Genomic DNA, 19,141 nt, shown 5'->3' on the forward strand with positions numbered 1-19,141 from the left:
TAAGTTGCATAAAATTACCAAATTAAAATTTGATTGATAGATAATTTACTAGTGAAATAAATTGATATTGCATATGCTAGTCAATGAGTTAATTTAAATATAGTCGATATGATTGATGGACTATTACATCACAATTACAATGCATTCGTAATTTTATATTGTAATACTTCAATTCTAAAAATTTAAGCAATAAATTAGAGAATTTTTTTAGAGAAAATTTTTACTTATTAGTGGAAAATTTAAATCTCTATAGTTTTTAAATTAAATATGGAAAAAGATTATGCTATAATTTTTAAAAGTTTATCATGTATTTTATATGTCAATAATGGTAGGATAATATTTTTATTTATAATTTGAAAAAAATTGAAACAGGAACAAGTAACAAGAAATCAATGGCTCATTTGTAATATTTTTATTTTTTGTTTTTTTTTGTTTCTTCATATTTAATAAGAAATAAGAAAAAAGAATTGCATGACCCTAACATCCATGATTTCAAGTACGATAAAACAACATTTTTATTTATGTTTTAAACAAATTAGACATGAGTGAAACTTATTTTGGTTTTCTAAAATTTCTATACAATTTGATAATGTTCCAAAAAATAGAGAACAATAAACATAGAGAAATCAGAAATGAGAATGTTACCAAACGGGTACATAATTACATTTTTTAAAAATGAGAAACAAGAAATAAAGACAGTTATCAATCGCTTATGAACCAAAAGAAATAAACAATAAACGAAAACATTATCAAATGAACGGTACAAAATTCTCCTCCCCGGAAAAAAAACAAGAAGAAGAAGCTAAAATGCATTCTATGAAAGGAGGAAAAAAGGAAAAAGCTTTTGTTTTGGTTAAGGTAAGACTTGAGGGAGAAAAAATGGAAGACAATTAACAAATCTTAGAGAGAGAGAGAGCATATGATTTGTTAATAAGACATTAGAAAAGAAACCCACAATAATTAGTGTAATAAAACTTTATGACATCAGCATGCATGAAAGAGAGAGAAAAAAGAGGTTATTAATTAAATGATAAGATGGAGACTCTTCCACTAATACAATAAAGTCTACTCATTAATTGACATCAAACACATTATTGAACCCCCAAAATGCCCTTTCCCATCACTTTTCCCTTACCCCTCACCATCATTTTAATCCCTTCTTTCCATTGCCCCTGCCCCATATTTTCTTAATTTTCTACCTTTTGTCTGTTTAGTCCATGAAATTTTACGGATTTAATTATAGGTTTTGTTGAGGGAGAAAATCAAGCATCAAATGGGGAGCGTGCGGTGCGACACATGACAATAGAATCAATCCCACTATGGATGTACGACCAGTGAAAGGAACAACATTGGGATTTGCAGTGGCGTGCAGACAGTTACGTAGCATGCACTGTTTTAGAGTGCAAGGGTGACAGGTGACAAGGATGATACCACGAGCCGAGAATATCCCCTAACGGCCCGTTAGAGCCTCTACGCGAATGGGGCCACCGCACCCCATGCCAGACATCCTCCCTGGTCGGCTCTATCACCTACAAAAGGGATACGATCATACCTCACGAGGTAAGTGAAAATTTTTGTCACTCATACTCAAGTGCTCTCCATTTTCCTCCTCTCCCTGGTTTACTAACTTAATCATTGGAGGACCTTCGACAGGACATCGCATCGGTGTCGAGGTCTGTTGTTGCAAGTTGACTATCCAACGGCCCCCGATCGAAGGACACATGGACCAACCAAATTTAGTTCGTATACTTTTCATTTTTGTTCATTTTAATAACTCATGTACTTTTAATTTCTGTTTATTTTAGTTTTGACTCTTTATATTTTCAAAACGTCTATTTTTTGTTGCTGTATTTGAAAAAAGTGATCGTTTCATCTTTGTTTACAAAATTTTACGCACAACGAAAGACTCTTTAATACAAAGTTATGATGAATATATTTCAATTATGAGATGTAATGTCATGGTAGAATTGTGATATAAGAAATGGATCAAAATGATCACTTTTTAAAATTATATGGACCAAAACGGAGGCTTCAAAGTTATAAAATTCAAAATGGACCATAGTTAAAAGTAGAATAAACAAAACAACGTTTAAACCTTAACTATATTTCTAAATTTTATGAACTAGTTTTATTTAGTTTATGTTCTCGATATCGATTGTCAAAATGCCTAGCTTGATTATCTTAAAATTTTAATCTTTACCAATAAATTCAAATAGTCTAATTTCCATCCGATTATATAGGTCAATGTTATACTCTAACTCAATTTTAAGATAGTGAATCTTAATGGTTTCGACCCAAATCAATCATTTAAAATATAAGATTCTACCCGTTCTTTTCTAATTTGTTTAACTAGCTATCCAATCATGACACCTTATTAACTTTAGAATTGGAGTGTCGTGTTTGTATTCTATTAATCAAGAGTAGTGATGGGACGAGAGATAAACATAATTAAATATATAGCTTTTAACTTAATTGTTTTTCTTCTTTTTTTCATAGGAAAGAAGTTGGAGTTGTTGCTCTTCGTTTGAAAATAACATTTTTCCGAATTTTAAGTGTTCCCATCTTACTTCAACAACTCACTTGAACCAAATTCTTAAAGCAAATAATAAATATCATGATACAATCATTCAACTTTTCCCATTCATTTTTTGTTTTGTTTTGGTTTTTAATAATGTCAATTTGGATCTTATTCAACAATATACTTAATTATTCTATAACCACATTATTATTTTTGTATTTTCTTTTTTTACTCCAAACATTAGAACATTTAAAAAAAAAAAAAGCTCCCCCTAAAATTGACCAAAAGTATAAATTCGTCACCAAAGGCACAATATTATTTTCTTTAATCTATAAAGAAAAGTAAAATTTTATATATTTAACCAACAAATCAACTATGGTAATTAATTAATAGCTGTTTTTCGTATAAGAAAATTAAATAGAACAAATACTGAAAAGGAAGAATTACGACAACATCTCTTTTTATACAAGGTTCATTAAGTGAAACTAAAAACAAATTCATATACATTGAGATTAAAAAATAGAAAAAATAAAAACTTCATTTTGACTTTTGGTTGATTTTAATTTATGTACTTTCAAAATATATATTTTAACTATTGTTTCTTCCACTTTTGTTCATTACAGTCCTTATAATTTCAAAATATCTATTTTGATCCCTATACTTTTAAAAAGTGATAATTTTGGTTCATATTTGCCAAGATTTAATAATGGAAACATTTTAATTCAAATCCGTCACTACATTTCTATTGAACGAAGTGTAATGCTTTTAAATTTTAATTGAAATAAATGAGATAAAAATAAAAATGAAAGAATCAAAATGATCATTTTTAAAAGTACATGGACCAAAATAAATGTTTCGAAAGCATATGAACAAAAAAATGACAAAAATGAGAAGTATAAATACTAAAAATAAACATCTTGAACGTAAAATATATAGAGTTTGACGTAAAATAATATTTAAACCTAGATATATAAAGACGGTGAATTTGACCAAAAACTTTATATTAAAGACAAAAAAAAGGTTGTCCAAATTATAATATATATATATATATAATTTATTAGATTATATTAATTGAAACTTAAAGTTTTAACCCTTGGGGTTGGCACGAATAATTTGCAATTAATTCCAATAATTAATTGTATAATTCAAAGTTTTAAACGTTGGACATACCACTTCACGTGCAGGCAGGTCTCAAAGTTGCAAATCAAAGCCAACCATTCGTACAATTTTTTTTCCCCATTTTTCTTTTTTTAAAACATGAAAATTCTGACAGTTGAACAAAAAACATTATTACAAAGTCATCACCTAGGATTATTAAATCTATTTATTTACACAACATCCAACAATGCCACACTATTTTATTACTTCTATTCATTTATTTTATTTCTACTTAATATATAATTTAGAGTCTAATATCTCTTTTAATATATAATTTAGTCTCTAATATCCCTCCATTTTTTAACGTGGTCCCTAATTTTGAAACAATGTTAATATCATCTTTTATATATGGACTCTTTTGTCCATTAAATATTTTTATTTGCGAGCCTAAGAAGAGGTCACAGCGAAGAGAAGGAACGAAGGATGTCATAGTCCGCTTCTTACATCCTCGTGATTCAAAAAGTACATAAAATACTTAAGAGTTTGCCGTGCTCTCTAATTTGCTCCTCTAGACTTTTAAAATAGAAATATTATACATATAAAATGTTCGAGCCTATGACTACCGATAGTCATTCTATTTGAATTACCAGAATATATAAGAGGTGACTACTGTTGAGGCCAGGCAAGGAAAGAAGGATAGAGATCATAGCTCTCTTTTTACCTTCTTGCAATTTAAACAAAATTTTTAGAATTTAAAGATTATACATAAAAAAAAGTTAGAAAGTAAAATTTTGTCCATTTACGACCAAAAATAATGCTATTCTCCTGACTATTGTTAGTATAATAACATTTTGAATGGTTCATTTCATATAACAATGAGCCGTTTTCAATAGGCTGAGTTTATTATGAGAAATGTAATATGATGATGACCATGTTTTTTATTTTATAGGTATATATATTTATTTTTATTAAATTATGTTATAGGAAATTATAGGAAAATTTGCTGATGTGAGTAGTTCAACTAATTAGTATAAAATACCTTCTAAAAATGTTATAGGTTGAAATCATTATCGTTAAAAGTCAGGGCAAAGAGACTATAAATTTTTTTTTCTTCTCTAATTTATTTTTTTGAGTTTTTTAAATTTAAATATTACGCATAAAGAAAGTTAGAAGGTACAATTTATTTGAAAATTGTAATACAAGGAAAATTAATGACTTAGATTGAAAAAAAAAAAGTTTAAAAGATCTAAAAGGAAGTTGAAAATGGAACCGACATTATATACAAAATCAAACATTTAGCCATTTATTTATAATTTATTTAGTTTACAAAATTAAAATAACAATCTTAATGTGTTTTTTTAAGTAATCTTCTGCGTTCGAGTGTAAGAGAGATTCCCGGAGAAACCATGCGTGGGGATGTTAATTAATTTCACTTAATTTATTTTTTAATATTATTTCTAACACTATTTTATTAATCAAAATAGCGTAATTTAGGTCTTAATCATCGTTTTAAAAACTAATTAAATATTGACCCCTACGTGCAAGACAACTCACTATAAATTAATTATTAATCTTTTTAATTATTTTTTGTCATTTTTTGCTATTTGTTTGATTGCGGTAGAACTTAAGGGTCAATGTCTTTCTTTTTTCTATTTCTTTCATTTTTTACCGACAGTAAAAAAGGAAAAAATAGAGAGAGAATTCAAAGAGACCCATCAAAAGGATGTTATAAAGAACTATAAAAGAAGCTGTCGTTGTTAATCTTTTGATGTAATCTGTTTTTTTTCTCGTTATTTATTGTTATTCGTTTGTGTGTGGTAGAATTTCACTAGTCGATGTCATTGTGTTAAGAAATGAAAAAGAAAAAATAATTCAACTTGACAACATAGTGGTTGAAACTTGAGAGACGTTGTGCTCATACTCAATTAAATGATAGAAAAGAGCTGGTCGACAATGATGTTATTAAATAAGCTCTGACGAATATCTAAGATATAATTAACTAGACTCTTCTAATAAATACTTGAATATGAGATTATAAATAAAGAATTAAAACCCAATTTGAATGCTGTGTATTGAATTGAAAAAAAAGAAGAGAAAATAGCTAAATTTTACAATAATCACAACTCTTAGTTAATAAATGTACTATTCCCCAATAAGTTGTAACAAATAAATAATTTAATAAAACAAAATTCCAATAAAAAAATTTTAAAATGATATTATTTGGAAATATGAAAATGAAATATGAAAAAGAAATATAATATGTATTTTTAGAAAAAGAGATATTGATATATATTATTGGTTACAAAAAGAATTAAATTCTATTAAAAAACAGTTTAGGATAGCGACAAGGCTTCCAGGTAGCCATCGATAAGGACGCCCACCAAGGGAGCATCCAACGGCCAAGATGATCCATCGAAGCGAAACTCGATCTGGACCGTCGATCGCAGCCTCTCAGCTTTTGGACATAAAAGGGACAGGTCCATGCACTCCATGCTGAACCATCGCAGCTCCATAATACAATATCCTCTTCTCCAACGGACCAAATTACCCTCCGTCTACAGCGACGTGGCGAGGGTATTTTCGTCATTCCTTATCGCCCTCGCCTGCCCCTGCAGTAACTATGGGGGATCTCTTTTCGCTTTTTAACTGTTAACTGTGAAAAAGGAAAAAGAAAAGCAAATTTAAACCAAAAGATAAAAATAATAGTAATATATTTTCTTTTAATTTAATGAATTATTATTATTATTTTTTAATTTTTGTCCATTTGCAGCCTCGAAATCTGCATATTTACCTTTCGTCCGTACAACGCGGGGAAAAAGGGGTAGGGGAGGGAGGGGCTTTGATTGAGATGTAACGTGTGGGCTTTTTCGTAATTTACGTAAAATCAGGTGTCGTGAATTGTATAATAATAATACTAATAATAATAATATACTTTTTTTTTATTTATTCAGGTTCATTAATAATTCTGAAAATAATAGTTTTCGCCTTGAATATCCGGTCTTATAAAGAGATGACAAAATTATATGATATGGTGGCTCCTTAATTCAAATGAGAGATTCTGAATTTAGTTAGAGTAGAGGGGTCGGGGTCGGGATGGGGACGTCGAATATATTTTGTTATGATTTTGATTTTACTTTCTACTCTACTCCACAGTTTTTAGTTATATGATATTAATGATATTTTCAAAGTTAAACAAAGATGAAAAGATTTGAATTTTTTAACTCGAAAGTGAATAATATCTTAATATATTGAACTATATCCATTTTATTATTAATGATACAAAATAAAATGGTATATATATATATATATATTTTTTTTTGTTTGTTTGTACACTTTTTAAATTCTAATTATTTTTTTATAAAAATATTGCTAATAAAGCATTTCTATATTGGATCTAGAAAATTAGTGCAAGAATTGGAATTTAAAAATTAAAATTCGTGCTTGTCTTTGTTCGACTTATCAAGTTATCATATTGCAAATATTCTTTTTTTGCTATTTGTTATTTTATATTTTTGCCCTTATTGTAGTCCACTATTATTTCTCTCATTTTCTCATCATTCTTTAAGAAAATAAAAACACAAATTTAATTTCTCCTATGTTATTGGAAGGATTTTATTTTTGTTTCATTTTCTCATGCCTTTTTATGGTTGGTTAAGATTGTTGTTGTTTCACAAGTGTAGACTGGGATTATTTAAATTTATAAACAAATTAATTTGTTTGAATAACAAAATGACAACTTCACAAAACTCATACTCTTTTTTTTTTAAATAAAATTTATATTAAAAAAACAACCATTTCCACACCAACAAAATATCCATTTCGCTTTTAACCCATTAATATTCTATTTTAATTCCATTTTAAATTTCAATCAATATCAAACTAGACCCTCGAATTTGGCAGGATAATTCAATAAATTCATTTGAGCACAATATTTAATCAAATTTTATTTACAACTGAATCAATGAAAATGTAAATAAAAAAAAAGAAATACAAAACAAGAGGGGTTTATTTTTATTTTATATTTTTCTCACATTTAAATCGACATTCAATACCAAATCGAGCATAGTTCAAATGGTTAAGGTACCTATCTCTTATTAGAAGGTTATAAGTTCGAACCCCCACCTCCACAATATTGTACTAAAAAAAATCAACTTTCAATTGAAATTCTTTATAAAAAATCATTATAGTTATTATATATAATTAATGAAGTGATGATCAATGGTATGAATCGTCGGACGAAACAGTCAATCCACATGATTGGACGGTCTTGATGTCATCATACCAGAGTTCACATCAAATCAACCCAATTTCTTAAAAAATCATTTTATTTTATAAAACAAATTAAAAAAGAAAAAAAAGTTTACAATTAAAATTAAAATCAAAATCAAAATTTGCCCGGTTATCGTGTGTGGGCCCCACACATCTCTCAGATCCAGCCGTGCAATCCGAATCATTAGATTCCTTCCCCCCGCACACTCGACTACTCCTTTTGGTACGTCAACGTAACACTTTATCAAAACCCGTTATTCTCGTCCCGATATTTTCTCTCCCGAGATACCGCCTCCAGTTTCTCGTTGGCGCGACACGATAAGTTCCTGCCTTCCACCGCACCATTTTTTCTGCGGCTACTCTTTTTCCGCCACCGGATAAGATTTCTGTCCCATCCGACGGTCCGATTCCCTTCAAACCGACGTGGCTCTTTCTGGTTCGTCGATGAATATCTCCGCCTGCCCCACAAAGCTGCCCGCTACTATTTAACCCTGGTTAAACTCTTTACCTCACTAGCTCAGCTCAGCATTAAAAAAGAGAGCAAAAAAGAAAAGAAAAAAAAAGACCTTATCCTCTCTCTCTCCTCTGTTTCTCTCTCTACTTCTGTTGAGGTTGTCAATGGCGTCTTCCCAGATCTAAGCTAAGGCTTCTCTTCTGTTGTTGCGCGCGCGTTCTCTCTACCTTTTTTGTTGTTGTTCTTGCGAAATCTGGTGCGGGGTTGGAGGAAGCGGCGGCGGGGGCTGCGACATTTTGGGGGGTGAGGGAAGGAAATTTTAGGGCAAAAAGTTTCTGATATGCTGAGAATGGCGAGTGCGTTTCCGGAGGATGTGATGGAGCATGTGTTCTCGTTTATTAAGTGTCAGAAGGACCGGAACTCGATCTCGATGGTGTGCAAGTCGTGGTACGAGATTGAGAGGTGGTGTAGGAAGCGGATTTTCGTTGGGAACTGCTACGCGGTGAGTCCTGGGATTGTCATACGGCGGTTCCCGGAGGTGAGATCTGTGGAGCTGAAGGGGAAGCCGCACTTCGCGGACTTCAGTTTGGTGCCGGAGGGGTGGGGTGGGTATGTTCAACCGTGGATCGTGGCTATGGCGTCTGCGTACCCTTGGCTCGAGGAGATCAGGTTGAAGCGAATGGTGGTTACGGACGAGAGCTTGGAGCTCATTTCCAAGTCTTTTAAGAATTTTAAGGTCCTTGTGTTGTCGACGTGTGAGGGGTTCAGTACTGATGGACTTGCAGTCATTGCTGCCAACTGCAGGTTTGTTGATTTTGGTTTTGGTTTTGGGTTACGTTTGGTTGATTTGCTTTGTTATGAGGGTTTAAAACTGGCAAAAGGAAGTCGGAGTGAACATTGTGTTTGAGAGCTCCAAGTTTTGGGCTTTTACTTCGGTGCCTCCCCCAGGGATTTTCCTCAGTTTAATCCTTTATTTTTTTTTTTTTGGTTTGCTCTTGCTCTTGCTCTTGGTTCTCTTTTCTCATATACAGAATTTCTCTTCGCTCAGATTTTATTTTGGGTGGGATGAGTAAGAACACCATTGGGCTGAGCTCGAGCTGGGCTCACTGGGAATGACTGGTTCTTCTATGTGCGGTAGCCCTGTAATTACTTGGATGAGTAGATTTAGTCATTTCGCCATTTGATTTTTCTTTCCACTTTTTGGGGTTTTGGAAGGAGGGGCGGGAGGTTGAGGAGGATAAGAAGCTGTTGCTTTCATCCGGCTTTTGGATCCATCGGTCCGGTTTACTTCTCTGTGCTTTTTACCAAATCATACCCTCAATCAGTTTAGGTATACTGTGATGGTTAACGATATTATAAATCTTATCTAGTTATTTGTTGCTTCCTTGACCTTTAATTCTGTTTTGGACTTCATGTTTCTGTTTTCTAGAAGATCTGAGATGAATGAATTGATAATTTGCGGTAAAGTCGTATCACATCTATTATCTTGCCTTATAAGTTAGTTGGTTTAGGAGACTGTTATTTATTAATTGAAATGTTTTGATAATGGTTAGGGTAATTTGAACTACCTTACTTGAATAGAATCTGTTATATAGGTTGTACTACTGTATCCTCGAGTTCAGAGTTAAGAACTGGAAGTTCTTTTAGTTGCATAGTTCTTGAAAATGGAGAGACGGGTGGCAATTTGGAAGAGGTTTTTCTTTTTCGCTATTCCTATTTATCATTGAAGGGGGGTGGGTTTTGCTTATTTGTAAGTGTTTCTGTCTTTAAACCTTTTGAAGTTTCTATTATGTGTTTTTATATGGTTCGTTGTTGGCTGATTCAGGAATTTGAAAGTCTTGGACTTGCGAGATAGCGATGTTGATGATCTGAATGGACATTGGCTCAGCCATTTTCCTGATTCATATACGTCACTAGTATCCCTCAATATTACTTGTTTGCAGTCTGAGGTGAGTTTTTCTGCATTGGAGCGTCTCGTGGAGAGGTGTCCAAACTTACAGACACTGCGGCTCAATCGTCCTGTTCCCCTTGCTAGGCAAGCTAACCTACTTCGTCACGCACCTCAACTGGTTGAGTTTGGTGCTGGATGTTACACAGCAGACATGAGATCTGATGTTTTTTCCAACTTAATTGGAGCATTTTCAAACTGCACAGAACTGAAGTGTCTATCTGGATTTTGGGACGTCGTCCCTGCATACCTTCCTTCTGTTTATCCGACTTGCTCTCGGCTAACATCCTTAAACTTAAGTGAAGCTATAATTCAAAGTGACGATCTTACCAAGCTTATCAGTCAATGTCATAATTTGCAGAAGCTTTGGGTATCTCTTTTTTCTTACAACTTTTCTCCCATTCTATTATTGCATTTTAGTCTTTATTATGTTCTTAAATTCAAGATGCATTGTAACTGCAGGTGCTGGATTACATTGAAGACGCTGGCCTTGAAGTACTTGCAGATACATGCAAGGATCTTCGGGAATTAAGAGTATTTCCCTCCGAACCTTATGGACGAGAACCAAATGTCTCTCTCACAGAACAGGGTCTCATCTCTGTTTCTGAAGGTTGCTCAAAGCTACAATCTGTTCTGTACTTCTGTCGTCAAATGACAAATGCTGCTTTAGTGACCATTGCCAGGAATCGCCCGAACATGACTCGATTTCGTCTATGTATTATGGAGCCAGGAACTCCTGACTACCTCACAAATATGCCACTTGATGTAGGCTTTGGTGCCATTGTTGAGCATTGCAAAGATCTGCAGCGCTTTTCTCTTTCTGGTCTTCTTACTGATCGAGTTTTCGAGCTTATAGGAACTTATGGCAAGAAGCTAGAGATGCTATCTGTGGCATTTGCTGGCGATACTGATTTAGGACTTCACCATGTGTTGTCAGGATGCGATAGTCTCCGCAAGCTGGAGATTAGGGACTGTCCTTTTGGCGATAAAGCTCTTTTGGCCAATGCTGCAAAGCTCGAGACAATGCGATCCCTTTGGATGTCTTCTTGCTCGGTGAGTTTTGGAGCATGCAAATTGTTAGCTCAGAAGCTTCCCAAACTTAACGTCGAAGTTATAGATGAGAGGGGTCCCCCAAATACAAGGCCTGAAAGTTGTCCCGTTGAGAGACTTTACATATACCGAACTGTTGCTGGGCATCGGTTCGACATGCCTGGTTTCGTATGGATGTTGGACGGAGATTCTGCTCTAAGGCTTGATGCAACTCTCGCCAACCCGGGATCGAAGCCCTAGTAAGTGAAAGCTCACATAATGGGAATGAAAGATGGTAGGTACATATGGCCCTTCCTGCTATTTACTGCTCCTAATGTAGTTCTCTGTGTCAATAACCTAATTTGCAGCTCTAATTTAAATGGAGTGAGGAGGTACATTTACCATTTTCAGAGGCAGAGCAACTCCATTCCATTCCATTGCCATTCATTTTATACTTTGGCTGAGCTGTGGGGGGAATAGACAGCATTTAGTCATCAATAAAGATAGTGAAGTTCCTTCTTCTTTTTCCTCTTCTTCTTCCTTTTCTTCAATTGTACCGCACCCGAAACTGATTTATGGTGAATTCGTAGTTGCCGTGTATACTATGGCCAGATTATTTTGCCCTTTGATTGTATGTTAATTAGACATTCATTTCAGATCTCAACAGAACTCTTTGTTCTTGTCCTTTCTAAATCCTTCTTGGTTTCTCATTGTCTTGTTCATTATTCTGTCGGTCGAATCCCGAATACCGTAATGGATTATTACAAACCCTTTGAGATAAAACCAGAGATTTCAGAAGGTGGTGATGATATGGTAAACAAAAAGGCATAAAGAATGTGTTCTGTTGAGACTGTTTGGAATCTTCTCTTTTTGGGTCTCTTTTTCTCATGAAGCTGACTCAGTTTTTTCTTCATTTTGGTTGATGGGTTTCTGTATTTAGCAGCAGAAGAAGCAAAAACACCTGATGATATTTCCAAACAAGCAGAGGATTTAGAGGAGAGAGAGAGAGAAATTTGAAAGTAGGGCAAGAGAGAGAGAGAGGGGCAGATTTTGAAATGTGGGGAAAAAGGAAAAAGCAGGTCAAAGAGACGAATCTGTTTTCTGTGAAAAAGTGGGTTTGTGGTTTGTCAAATTGCAGACAGATTTATTGGTTGATGATGCCCACACGTTGCCTCTTCTCTTCTTCATTCTCTTAATTCCCTTTTTCTTTTATATATATTTATTTATACACTTTCCATTAGTCATTATACTTCTCTTTTCCTCTCTAAATGATTAACTTAATGTTCTTTATCTCATTTAAATACTGATTATGTTTCTTTTTAGTAGGGGTTGGAATCCGAGCTCACGATCTCTAGTAAGTGTTAAATTTTATCATATAACAATTTAAGCTTTCTAAATTTATAAACATGTTTAGTTTCTCTTCAGTTTATCAATCTATATATATAAGAAACTTAATAAAAAAGTTTTACGATAAGGACTAAATCATTGTCAACTTTAAATTACAAAGACTAAATTGTTACATATTAAGGTTGAAGGACTAAATTGTTACCAAATTTAAATACAAGGACTAAACCATAACAAATTAAAGTTGAGAGACTAAATCGTTACTTTAGCGAAAATACAAAGACCAAAAGTGCTTTTTAACCTATAAAATTTTAGAGTGCTTTTAAGAGATGATAAGAGATGGAAACTAGTGTGTTTTTAACTCATGCGTACGCTTTTTTGTCACATAAAAACAGTGACAAACAGAACACTAATTCAAACACTTAGCAAATTTATATGATCATTGTACGCTTTTTTGTCACATAAAAACAGTGACAAATAGAACACTAATTCAAACACTTAGCAAATTTATATGATCATTATCTATTTTTAATGATAACAGAAATTTTGCCTTGAACAAATTAATTTTTTACTACATTTTTAGTATACTCAGTGGGTTTTTAGGAGTGAAATGATAAAGAGATGACAACTAATGTGCTTTTAACCCCATGTGATTTGAATTTTAGAATGTAATAATTTAGTTTCTATAATTTAAAACTGCAATAGTTTAATTTTCATCGGTAAAAAATCTCATAGCACTTGTAATTTATAGATACCTTGTCGATTTATCTATCTACACATAAGAAATTCTATCAGATCTTAACAATAATTTTGATGATAGTGACTGATATAAATTTTAATCTTATAGATTAAATTGTTATAAATTACAGCTGAAGGGCTAAATCGTTATAAGTTAATGTTTGGGGACTAAATCATTTCTTGAACTTGGCAGTTTTGTCTACCATTTTGATTGTGTCTTTTGAACTTTTGTTTTGATTTTAATAAGTCCGTTATTAATATTGTTGAGTAAATAGTATACTTTTGATGCATTGATTGGACTAACAATTGATGATTGATGATTTAGTTGATTGTGATAAAGAAGAAGATTGAGTAAAATAAAGATAAGCAAGCTCTGATGGGGAGGATGGGAAGGAAGAATACGTTATAAATCGTAATATTTGTTGCCGGTTCAATAGGTGCACGCCAACGGCATCTATTAGAATTAAAATTGAAAGTTAAGTAACGCAATTAAAACGTTTAAAGTTGAATAATTGAACAAACAATCATCTAAGTTTATAATTTAACATATTTTAATAATCCTCTACCTTTTCTCTATAAAAAAGCTCCTTGAATGAGAATTGTTTTCGATGGCGATTTTATTAGGGATGCCCAAAAATTCTTTTTTTTTTTTATCCTATGTAATGCTAACTAATTCAAAACTAAATATTAATTTACTATCATATCATTTAACAATTAAATCTATCATTATTGAATAGTGAAATTTGTTAATTTAGTTCCTTTTTAGCCGAACAAATGTAAGGTATGAATTTAAATATCTAACCTATAAAATGGATGTATGGTACTTAAATCAATTGAACTATATTTAGGTTCGTTGAATTATTGCTGGATATTGTAAAACTTGGAAGGGAGAATTTGATGAAGCACAATCAACCAATGGTTGAACAAAGTACCTAAATGAGACCAAAGCAGTTTTCTTGGGAGGAAATGCATATGAAATATCCATTTCCACATTAATACCTACCTCATGATTTACTATTATGCTTCTTACCCATTCTCGTGTTTGAATATTATTTTTAACAAGTCTTCAAATTTTCTTTCCTCTATCAGGGACTTCCACCAAATGAAAACGGGCAGCATCGTCGTATGCTCGATATTTGTTGTCTTGGTTTATATCTCGGGAAAAAAAGAGAGAGTTCTAAACCTAAATAAACATCCAAATTGCCCATCAACCTCAATATTACGTTCGTTCAATAGAATTCTCTAATAAATTCATGAATTTTTTATTTTGTGCCGAACGGGTCCCTAATTTATTGTACATTTTTAAAAATCATATTTTGTTGTGTCTGATAGTTATTTGAATTCTAAAAAATGTCTCTAAGTCATATTTTTTATTTGACACAAAATTGAAAGATAAAAAGACTTCGAAACCTAATTTAAGGTTTAAAAATTTATTACACTTCAATTTTTTTTTTTTAATATCTCGTTACTGTCAAAACACAATTTCAAACTATATATAAACTAATTCTTTCTTAATCGTTTAAACTTTCTTTTCAAGTGTAAGTACACAAATTTAAAATTGCCAACACCCAATTAAGAGTTGTAATTAAAAACCTTTTAAAAATGACCAACACCTAATTAAAAATCCTTCAAAAATCTTCAATACCTAATAAAGATTCCTAATTAAAAATCCTTCGAGAGTGGGAGAAAAGAAAAGAAAAATCAAGCTCCTCCTAGAACCATCAAAGTTGGTTTTCATTATATTATATTCCAATTTCACTAATTAAAGAATTCAATAAAAAACTTTTGGTAAATTTAATTGAATTAGTTAAGTTATAAACACAAAATGGGTTTGATTTTACCTTATCAAATTTACAATTTCAGCTTGCATTACTTGATCTATGCAATTTTTCCTCAAATTAATCACCAATTTCAATCTTACTCTCGTAAATATTTGTAAAATTTCAAGTAAAATCATCATCCATTCTTAAACATCTCATTCCTACATAAACTCCGAGCCAAAGCCGAGTAGGAAACTCGAGTTCGGACCCTATTAATCAAAGGGTGACCCTTTTTTTCCCCTTCATAAACAAAACAATGAAGAATAAAGGGAAAAAAAAATAAGGCAACTACACCCAATTCCCACGCTAAAAAACTTGAAAATAATTAACAAAGACCAAGACTTTTCTAAAGTCCACTCGTCATATAGGGCCCCCCTTTTAGGTCAGCTATTGGCATTATCAGTATAATTATTTCTTTATTAACCAGAGGAAAGGATTCAAGAGGCTCACATTTGAGGTTTGTTGGAGAAGAAGGCTTCTGCTCTGTAAATCTGATGGGGAAGCTTTGTTGCGCAGATGGTGGTGATGATGGATTGGATCTAACGGGAGTTCTGATGGTCATTGTTATAGCTTTAACCCTCATGGTCATCTGCCAGCCTCAACCGCGCCGAGTTATCCTCGTGCCACGCTGCCCATGAGATTCAACTCCGATCCGATCATCCTGAACCTTCCAAGTTTGTTTTATGATATGTTATATGTATGTTTGATTGTAGATTCAACTTTCCATTTCAGAATCTTATTTGATACTGTAATATGTTAGATAATCTTAATTTTTCATCAGAAACCAATAATAATAAGAGAGGATACTGAATTGTTTCATTCTCTAAAAACCTTCATGTGATTGATGCGTCTCAAACATCCAACAATTCCGGTGGCTTTCTACGTTGTGGAATGCTCGTTTAACCTTTGTATTCACATCTCTTTCCTTATTTACTTGGGTGCACAGCGTTTTCAAAAGCTTCTAATCAAACCACGTAATTGTATATTAATGAGTTTAGAGAGAGAGAGAGAGAGAGAGAGAGAGAGAGAGTTACGTGGTAACACAAGTCATCCATGTCTTGTCATGAATTCTTTCATCCTATGAAGCTCGATTCTTGGGAAGTCAGGAGAACTTCGGGATACGATTTTCAACCTCACAATTGATCCTGAAAAGGTAACAACATAGCGTTAAAAACGAGCAGGGAGTGTAGAAATAGAATATGAAAAAGTTTTTAAGGTTCTTTTTATAACTCAACTATAGTATTGGATGCCCCACCCAACTGCTCTGCAAAGAGACTTTACGTGTCTCAACACCAACAGCAAAAGATAGGAATATTTTCTTATTGAACATTTCACTAAAATCCAAAACCTTAACCAAGGGCCGGCAATATGATCATATCAAAGCATATATAATATGGATCTCATTTGGATTCCATTGTAAATTAATACTCTAGAATTTGATTGTATACAATAAACCAAACTAGAAAAGTACAAAAGTGAAATATACACCCTAGAGCGACAAAAGAAACTTCTTTCACAAACTCGAGTAAGAAACAACCGAACTCAGTGGTTCGTTGAGGCTCCAATAGTCTCCAAAAGATGCTCGATCCGGTACTTCATAACTGGCTGACCTTTTTGTGTCCTTTTGAACAATTTCTCCCTCGTGGAGTTTCGTCTAGCTTTAGCCCTTTCTCGTTCTTCCTTTTTTGCTGCAATATTAGCTTCTTTCTCCATTCTTGCTTTCTCTTTCTCTTGATGCTTCCTCTCATACAGCCCCTGAAGACTAGGTACGCCTTTATTCCTTTCTTTCCCACATCTTCCATTCGTATGATTCTTGTACTGAGCTTCGTCTTCACCCTTTAATAACGGGTAAGAAAAAGAATCACTCCATAGTTCAAGCGGAAGAACATTCTATACACATCATATTATTCTTTTCATAACAATAATGGAATAAGACAGATGCTCACTGGGTTCAAGAAATTATTTGAGATAGGAACAGTGTGGCTGTTAATTCTACATGATTGGATGTATGAGAGAGAAATCGTAAAATGTATTTTGAACCCGTGGGGACATACACATTTTGAATATGCATCTCTCATTCAATCCTTTTTCCATTGGGTTCATGGTCTGTACTCAAATCACACTCATAAAATAGTGACAGAGGCACCTCAAATAACTTCAAGAAACAAAAAGAAACAAGGCTCCACTCTCTCTCTATGCAGGAAAACTTGCAGCAGATTGTCATATGAAATATTTCAGTTTTCCGAAAAAAGGGCTCTCAAGGCTCACCAAGTAATGTTCCAAAAAAAAAGCTCACCAATAATTGTAGCTAAACAAACATAATTGAAATTTTAGGAGGTATTAAAAACTTATCATAATGGTCCTACCTGGACAAGTCCAACAGTTGAGCTAGAGGACTTCTCATTCTGCTGATTCTGTTTCTTTACTAACTTCTTGTACTTGCCAACATGTTTAGCATTCTTATAGAACTCTCTTTGCTTTTCTGCACACAGATTTACATATATGAGATTCAAAGTCAAGCACTCAGAAGGAGCATTAAATTTACAACCCAGCATATTACCAGAACAAATTCACATGTTTTCAGTCTGTAATACCCAAATATCAAATTCCGTATAACAAACCATCAAACTAGATTTAGATTGAACACACGAATGCAATTTTTTCTCTACAATTATCATTTTCCGCCCCAAAATCGGAATTCCCAAAACACTTCAAAGCACGTATCAAATTCACGACGCCACTTGTTAGACGATTAAACATAGAAACCCAAACCTAGGTTTCACAGAACTACAGAAGAGCGAGCAATAACAAAAACCCAGGGCTAAATACCGGCAATCAAAACAGAAAGAAGTAAAAGTTAAGTAAAGTTAAGCAATATCATACTTATCAAAGCTGGATTATAGTAATCGCTACTCGATTTCGCATTCGCAAACGCCTCTAGCGAAAGGCCCTTCCCACCCAACCGTTTCATGTTCTTGATCTTGTTCTTGTTCTTCACAAATTTTGGTTTCGGACCATTCTGTTCGTCGTTTCCAGTGCGCTTCTTCATCGTTGATTGACTGCAACTGTGAACAATTAGGGCAAATCAGAGACGGAAGCCGAGGACCAGGGGAAGGCCGGGTAGTGATTCTCTGCGGTCGGATGTTCGATAAGTTTAAAACACGTCCAATTACAATTCGAAACGTTACAACTCTTGTTAACATAATTTTTTTTTGGTTGTCTACTTTTCCCATAGATTGTACTTTAATGCCCTTTAAAATAAAAGTTTTGGAATAAAATATTTTTTTTCAAATCCAGATCAAGATTTCAAATGTGAAAATATCAAAATTTCAATTTATTGAAAACATTGATGAAAATATGGATAAAATGTCGATGTCAATGGATATTTCTCTAAAAGTTAGAAAAATTAAAAAAATTGTAACAAATATTTAAATTAACAAATAAACATTTTCCTATTTCTAAAATTAGTTAAAAATAATTAATATTAATATTACGTATATATTAGTGACATCTTGTTGATTTTTTTTTTTATATTTTGTCAATTTTTTTGTACTATAATGGAAATGTCGATTTACTCCTCGTATCGATGTCGAACGTATAAAAATATGGATATGTTGATGTAAATGTTGACATGTCAATAGATATTTAGAACCATGATCCAGATTTTGACTTGTTTTTATTTGAACATGAATTTCAAGAAATAAATTTAAATTCATAACTTCAAACTTACATAAATATTATAATTTTTATCTGTTTATTCAATTTCTGCTGATTTACGGCCTATTAATTTAAACAAAAAAAATTCTACAAAAAATTTATTAATTTAATACAAATAAAAATTAAAGTTTTAATTAATTCCTAAAATCCCCCATTAAATAACCTTGTCAAAATATTTAAATTTAAGAGAGTAAAAAATTTAACTT

At 32.6% G+C, this 19,141-nt stretch overlaps 2 protein-coding genes and 1 long non-coding RNA gene across 3 annotated transcripts; 1 reads left to right on the forward strand and 2 right to left on the reverse strand.

Moving 5' to 3' along the window:
• Nucleotides 1-8,399: 8,399 nt before the first annotated feature.
• On the forward strand, nt 8,400-12,009 carry LOC148207912 (protein TRANSPORT INHIBITOR RESPONSE 1-like). The gene is made up of 3 exons (XM_088118206.1): nt 8,400-9,143; nt 10,165-10,657; nt 10,750-12,009. Exons 1-3 carry the CDS (start codon nt 8,680-8,682, stop codon nt 11,575-11,577), a joined length of 1,785 nt encoding a protein of 594 aa, XP_087974332.1. The 5' UTR covers nt 8,400-8,679; the 3' UTR covers nt 11,578-12,009.
• Nucleotides 12,010-15,296: 3,287 nt separating this feature from the next.
• On the reverse strand, nt 15,297-16,447 carry LOC148207913 (uncharacterized). Its single transcript, XR_015787589.1, has 2 exons — nt 16,253-16,447; nt 15,297-15,879 (listed from the first exon to the last, which is right to left on the reverse strand). It is a non-coding gene; the product is annotated as an uncharacterized LOC148207913 (long non-coding RNA).
• A 146-nt stretch (nt 16,448-16,593) lies between these two features.
• On the reverse strand, nt 16,594-18,322 carry LOC111018394 (uncharacterized). The gene is made up of 3 exons (XM_022294449.2): nt 18,102-18,322; nt 17,585-17,700; nt 16,594-17,054 (listed from the first exon to the last, which is right to left on the reverse strand). The coding sequence occupies exons 1-3, from the start codon at nt 18,265-18,267 to the stop codon at nt 16,761-16,763; spliced, it is 576 nt and encodes a 191-aa protein (XP_022150141.1). The 5' UTR covers nt 18,268-18,322; the 3' UTR covers nt 16,594-16,760.
• Between the last annotated feature and the right edge of the window lie 819 nt (nt 18,323-19,141).

Source organism: Momordica charantia, unplaced genomic scaffold, assembly GCF_013281855.1.
Source record: "Momordica charantia cultivar OHB3-1 unplaced genomic scaffold, Mcharantia_2.0 BLBB01000030.1, whole genome shotgun sequence".
In the NCBI taxonomy this organism is placed as follows: domain Eukaryota; kingdom Viridiplantae; phylum Streptophyta; class Magnoliopsida; order Cucurbitales; family Cucurbitaceae; genus Momordica; species Momordica charantia.